Raw genomic sequence first — 6,934 nt, 5'->3', positions numbered from 1 at the left:
AGTACGTCATATGCTTCGTTGATCTGATTGGTTTATTTGGCCCGTCTATCACCAACATAGGCCAATCAGCTAACCAGTATTTTCGCCCCTTCCCAAAATTACTTCAACGGAAGGTTTCCAGATGGATATGCGGAGCAAATCCATCTGCCGGAGTCAGGTTAGCAACACAAATCAAAACACTGAATCGGTTTGTGTGTGTCTAACTGACTGACTCACTAAACTGCATTTCAAAACGTATCTGTCAACATGATGCATCTGCTATAAAAAAAATGTCTCATCTTTTGCAGTTTATTATTAAAATGATCAAGAATTTTGGAGCAGCCTAAAAGGAATAGGAACGTTTCAGCCGTTGTCATTTTTATTAAAGTTAATTTCAAATTGACTCTAAGTTTATTTACTGTTTTGACTTTACTGATTGTTTTAAAAATATGATTTAAAATCCTACTCCACAAGCATCCTAATTCACATTTTACCCTAAATTTTCACATTACGAAATATGTTTACATTATTTATTGGCCACATTTAAAAATATCAATTTTGATATTTTCAATTTAAATATAGATATGAAATAATACAATATAACTTAAATTCTATCATTGCACCAGGTCAGAGGTCACGGATTAGCGGACCACGGTCCAGATCCGGACCCACCTGCTGGCTAATCCAGACCCAACCTGATTTAAAACATTTATAAATCACTACATGTTGTCTGATGACAGTGTCTAACCCCAAAATCCCACATCCTACATCACCGCCCCGACCCGCTTTGCTCGAGACCTCCTGCACAAAGCAAAGCCTACAGCCTCCGCTGTTCCTCCCCTCCTGCTCCGCTCCGACTTCCTCGGAGCTCAAGGAGAGCATGCGCAATATTATTATTAAATTCAGGTGCAAAACATGCAAATTGAACGCTTAATTTAAAATGAAATATTAAAAAATCCTCTCCATCGTCCAGCCTTCATATGTTCAGTTTCTGCCCAAATATTTTGGTTTTGTTGTGGATTTTTTAACAGGGATTATTAGGATAATCCATGGTTTGTATGAACTATGTTTGTTCTCTGCTTCCAAACTCAGCATCTCTTCATCCAGGCCTGAGAGGAGAAGTTTCAATTTTGAAGTTGTGAGAGGCGCTCTTGGNATCCATGGTTTGTATGAACTATGTTTGTTCTCTGCTTCCAAACTCAGCATCTCTTCATCCAGGCCTGAGAGGAGAAGTTTCAATTTTGAAGTTGTGAGAGGCGCTCTTGGGCATTTTGACTGGATTTGATGAAACTTTTAAGCCTCTTAGTATGGAATAAATATTTTGGTCGAGAAGAGAAATCTGCTTCCTGGTATGTTGAAGTACCAATAGTTTCCATCCAATCGTTTAAACGGTCTTAGGTTTTGGGAATATATAAGCTCACGAATGAGCATGGAATGGCTTTAGAATGGCTTTGTCTCCATTCAAACCCAAGTTTAAAGCCTTGCAGGCAGGGGCGGAGCTAGATGGGCCCAATCATTGGCCACCCCTAACATTTATTTCCCTCAAATTATAGTTAATTTGAAAGTATAGTTTGTCTTTATTTAGAAAGTATGGATATTTTGCTCGTTAATTTTCCTGTTGAAACAGTGTAGATTGACCCTGAGGTCCTGGCGACTATCCGCTTTCGGCACCCCCTCAGTGTACATTGATTATTTCCAGGCCACCCTTATAAAAATGTTCTGGCTAGGCCTCTGGTTGCAGGGCAGCATAAAGCCCACTGCTCTCATTAAGCCATAAAAAAGAAAAAAAAACTAAACTATTTATATACCAAACTGAACGATTGCTATCCTCTACTTCAAAAAACAATTTAGATTTTAAAATGGATTTTTTTTTATTTAATAATTCAATGTATAACATGGCAGCATAAAAACCTCATTTTATAATTAAAAATCCTCTGGTTCTTTACTGGTTGATGATTTTCTTTATTCGGATCCTGCTGATTTTTAATTGGTGATTTAATTGGACTAGGTCATCAAATCAATTTAGTTTAGCCTGTCCAATAAGCTGCCTGTAGTTTCTTTAAATGTCCAGCAGGTGTCAGTAATCTGTCAGGCAGCATCAATACAGTTTGGCAATGTGTGAAAACGCATCAAGATGCCTCATTAATTAACCCATCACTACTCTAAGCCTAAAATCAGTCTAAACACAGACCTGCAGCAGTTCTAAACATAACAACTCGGCTTCCGTACCTCTGCAGAACTAGCTGCCTTAATGCCAGTTAGCTAATGCCAGCTAGCCTAGCTACCGCGGATAAGATGACTACAAATAAAAACACTTTTTAATATGTTAAAGTATGAAAAATGATAAGTTATTTGCTTTACCCGACAACAAGAAGCCCAGTCTGAAGCCTTTTCCTCAGCTCTAAAAACACTCCGACTCCATGTGATGTCTCCCCAGCCATTCAAATATTTAGTGTTCAAAAGGAAAGCTATATTTAATACGTTATATACAAGTCTGTCTGAGTAAAGAGGATTTAATTAATATTCAATCAATCCAAGAGATAAATAATTAGACTGGAAAAAAGGTAAATCACTGAGATAAATGGATATTTTCTTCCCTCTTGGTTGAAACGTCACACGTTGGGGCTTTTCGTTAACCGTCCGCCGGAGGAAGAGCTGGTTAGATTCGATAGGAGGCGGAGTGGGAGGAGTTTACCGCCATAAATGAGGCTGACTATCATACAGCCTACAGTTTATAACATAAATGTTTTAGTAATGTTTTTTTTTTTTTCCAGCTACATGGTCAAAGTGAATCTAAATGGGGGGATGTTATTTTAAATGTAGATTTACTGAAATATTTTGCTAAAATTACATGGAAAATGTAATATGCAATTTGAAGAAGACCAAAAATAAAGGAAATACAAACACAGATACATGTGCAAAGGTGATTAAGAATAAATCAGCTTAACATTTAGTACATCTTAGCCTATACACATCAAGCCTTAGTCCAGTTTGCCGAAGTAACCTATTTTTTTTGTATTTATAATTTTTTTTATTTAACCTTTATTTAACCAAGAAAAAAATCTCTTCGACATTAAAAACCTCTTTTTTAAGGGAGTCCTGGCCAAGTGTCAGCAAAGTTACATAATAAACAGAGATAGATTAAATTAAATGACAGGAATAAAAAAAACATATCATATTACATATTGCTCTGGGGCCCTAAGCAACTACAGGGCCCTCAGGAACAATTAATTATTTATATTTTTTGCACATATTATGATTTATTTATAAGTATAGTGTCAAAAACATACAACTGTATGATAAATAATTACATTTGTAGATCCAAATATCTATAATCATGTAGAATGTATTACTTATACTTGAAAAAAACAATAATAGGGTTGGTCTGAGCACCAGATTGACACACGGGGGAAGAAGCAGCATAAACTTTGGAAAACAAATAATCACTTGATATTTTGTGCTAACCAGATTTAATTATTTCTGTTTTTATACAATATAATTTATACTTTTCATTTATAACAAAAACATTTTTCTCCTGCACTATAAGTTAATTTTGCACACTGCCTTTGTAGTCAATACTGGCAGAAATAAAAGGGTTCAAAGATCTAATTTTGCATGGGAGCTTGGGCCTTTTTGTCCATTTTAAGGAGACAAATTAAATGAATAGTGGCTCATTCGGTCCAGAAGTGATGCATGCTTTTTATTTGTCTGCTAAGAATTTTTTCTGTGTATCTATATCTGTTGCATTGAATTAAAAAGGTAACATATAATCAAATAATGCATTAATTTCACTAATTAAAAGGTGAACTATTATTTTCTGCTTAAAGCTCACAATTTTATACATTTAGGAATAAAATACTGTCCCAAACCCGCTGCGCTGGCTCACCGGTTGATAAATGGTGCGGGTCCAAAGTAACTGGAAAAAAAAGAAATGAAAAGAAACATCCGGTTGAAAACGTCAAAATAAATATATGTATTCTACACACCATAAACTGCTAGAAAAGCTCCAAGAAGAAATAATATAAATATCGATACATTAATAAATTGGCCACATTTATACATCTAAAATGCTCCGGACATTTTGATTTGAAAAATAAGGGGTGGGGGATAGTGGTACAGATTGTTACATTTACTGACAATAACTTTACTGAGTAGGAATTTATTTATATATTAATTGTTAGGTTTGACGGGTGCAAAACAAAGAAATCATGCAATGAATTGAATTAACAGAAACGTTAGTCGTCTGTAAAGTAAGTTCGAGCTTTTATTTTGAAGGCGTCGCAGACGTCACAGCAGGAGCGGAAAGGCGGAAGTGCAAGCGGACGCATCTGCAGTGCAGTCTGGGAACTGTCAGCCGTTTAGCTCGGTTCCTGTAGCGATGGCAGCTATACCGTCACCCCAGTTTTTCTTTCACACTGTCGGAAAATTTAAAAACGGGCACGAATATTTAAATAAAGAATAAATGATTTCCGGCTGTCAGAATATTTTCATCACAGTGATCTAAACCATTTGAACGGGTGTCGCCTGAGCCGGGCCCAGATTTTAAACAATTTGGAGCTAAACAGCTAGCTGTGACAACATTCTGACGTTCTTTATTATTTTATGGGATACGTGGTTGAATGACAGTTTTTTTTTTTTTTCCCGAAACGGTAAGGTCATTTTCTATTTTTTTTTTTCTTTATCACAAAGTGTCACATAACCTGCCCAGGGTTAGCTCACCTGCTATAGACAATAATAGAGCTGTCTGAACACTCCAATATCCTTCCTAAAAACAACCCATTGACACAGTAAGGACAGTTATATGTTTAGATAAAAGGCTTGTTTTTTTGTGTGTTTATAATATTTTTCCTAATATTAGCACATATTCATGCACTATCTCAGTTATCACACAATGACAATACGTTTCCACCTTTTACAAGTTAATATTTTATCAAGTTTTATATTTCCTAATGTTTTTTCGACCAAATATCCCCGGAAAGCAAATATCCAGTCCCGTGACAGTTATTTTCCATTTTATGACCTACACCTGTTAAAGCAGGAGTCAGCCAATCAGGAGGCAGGACTCCAGGTGATCGGGTCATTTCCGGGAAGCGTTGAAACTTTTTAATCAGGCTTTGAAGTGAATCTCAGAATCAGACAGACTGTTCAAAGCTACAAGCCTGACTGTAAAATAGAGCTTTAGATGAATGCTGTGTACTGAAAGAGCAACATGAATGGTTTGATTTGTCAGTTTGTTTTGATGTACAATTGATTTGATCTAAATAATAAGAAAAAAAGTGGTCCCATAGGGCCAATGAAAAATAATGTCATTGATTTTTAAATTTTATTTCACTATAATATGAGAAAAAAGTCAGGATTCTGAGATTAAAATCTGTATTCTGAGGTAAAAGTCTGTATTCTGAGATTGAAGTCTGTTTTCTGAGATTAAAGTCTGTTTTCTGAGGTAAAAGTCTGAATTATGAGATTAAAGTCAGAATTCTGAGTCAGAATTCTGACTTTTTTCTCCATATTAAACTGATTTTTTTTTTTAATCAGTCACCTTTTCTTATTTTTTCAGTGATCCTAATCCTCTTCCATACATAAGCATTATGCATGTAAAGATAATGGATTAGGGCTCGCTTGAGTTAGTTTATTGGTACTTTGTTTAATCCTCTCAACAATCAATGATTTTGGGTTAGTGCTGGATGATAAAATTATTTTATTGGTTATGAATACTATGAAGATTTAATATTTGGTGCAGAAGTGATGCATATTATTTTTAGTTGTATGCTAAGAATTCTCTATCTATATATGTTGCATTGAATTAAAAAGGTAACCTATAATCAAATAAGGCATTAATTACACTAATTAAAAAGTGAACTGTAATTTTCTGCTTAAAACTCACAATTTTTCAATTATGTTTTTAAGAATAAAATAATGTCCCAAACCTTCTGCAATGCCTGAATTGATTAGAAAAAATTAATAATAATAAAAAATGGTTCCATATGCATTATGCATGTAAAGATAATGGATTAGGGCTCGCTTGAGTTAGTTTATTGGTACTTTGTTTTATCTTCTCAGCAATCAATGATTTGTGTTATTGCTGGATGATAAAATGATTTTATTGGTTATAAATTCTATGAAGTTTTAATATTTGGTGCAGAACTGATGCATATTCTTTTATTTAATATTTCGAAAAATGTTAACAAATCCATTTATTGGGCTTCCTTAGCTAAGAGTGACATCATTTATCAGTTCTTGTTCTTGAATGTCTCCTTATAACTGATAAACTAGCTGTCTGTGAAACCAGCAGCTGCTAACATTTACTGTCTGTGTTTTTTGTGAAACATGATTATTTTACAAGCATCATTTGCCCTTGAAAAGTAAGGTCACCTCCCAGAAAGTATGATTGAAAACAAAGCTAAGTTTTGAAAACAATAAATGATATTTGTCATTTTTACTATGCAATTTATGTGAGGATTTGGTAAGAAATAAAAACGGGAGATAGATTTTTAAACCACATCTTCGACGCCTAATTTGGGGGAATAATCTGGATTAATCCATTTTTTCCAATCCGATACCTGAACTTGCCGATATCTGATATAAATTGAAACTTTTTTGCTAATTTAAAAAAAGCAACGTAATTTATATGTTAAATTATGCAACTGAAGGAAGGCTGATTTATAAGGTATAAAGTAATTAACATGTATTTTGAGTGTATAAAAACGTATGAACCAAAGCTTTTAGAAGTTTGAGGGGATACATTGTTTTTGTTAGTGAGCTTTAAATCATTGGATTAGTTGGAGCTCTTTATTTGTCAGCCTGATGAATAAGAGAATGAGTTTGTTTGCAGAGGAGCTGAATCCTTTTAATAGCTTTTCTCCTGAGAGAACAGGTTGTAGGAGGAATAGAAGCAGCATTCTGGTGGAGCTAATTCTCTAATTTCAGACTGTGATGTTTTACTTCTGAAATGGAA

The 6,934-nt window shown here is 34.5% G+C and overlaps 2 protein-coding genes across 6 annotated transcripts in view; one reads left to right on the top strand and one right to left on the bottom strand.

Annotated features, from left to right (window-relative positions):
• ube3d (ubiquitin protein ligase E3D) overlaps positions 1-2,614 on the bottom strand; it is a 41,884-nt gene extending 39,270 nt beyond the window's left edge. The window contains exon 1 of one of the 3 annotated variants that reach the window (XM_015388397.1): positions 2,341-2,614. In XM_015388397.1, coding sequence (XP_015243883.1) covers positions 2,341-2,420 — 80 coding nt within the window. In that variant the 5' untranslated portion in view covers positions 2,421-2,614. The remainder of the gene's footprint in view (positions 1-2,340) is intronic. The other 2 variants (XM_015388396.1, XM_015388395.1) reach the window with 2 other exon arrangements.
• Positions 2,615-4,324: 1,710 nt separating this feature from the next.
• dopey1 (dopey family member 1) overlaps positions 4,325-6,934 on the top strand; it is a 43,463-nt gene continuing 40,853 nt past the window's right edge. For all 3 annotated transcript variants that reach the window (XM_015388414.1, XM_015388416.1, XM_015388412.1), the window contains exon 1: positions 4,325-4,628. The gene's annotated coding sequence lies outside the window, so the exon portion shown is untranslated. The remainder of the gene's footprint in view (positions 4,629-6,934) is intronic.

This window comes from Cyprinodon variegatus, unplaced genomic scaffold (genome assembly GCF_000732505.1).
Source record: "Cyprinodon variegatus isolate N-32 unplaced genomic scaffold, C_variegatus-1.0 Scaffold422, whole genome shotgun sequence".
Lineage (NCBI taxonomy): Eukaryota > Metazoa > Chordata > Actinopteri > Cyprinodontiformes > Cyprinodontidae > Cyprinodon > Cyprinodon variegatus.
The sequence above is the reverse complement of the archived record's forward strand: the minus strand, read 5'-3'. Positions and strand labels throughout refer to the sequence as shown.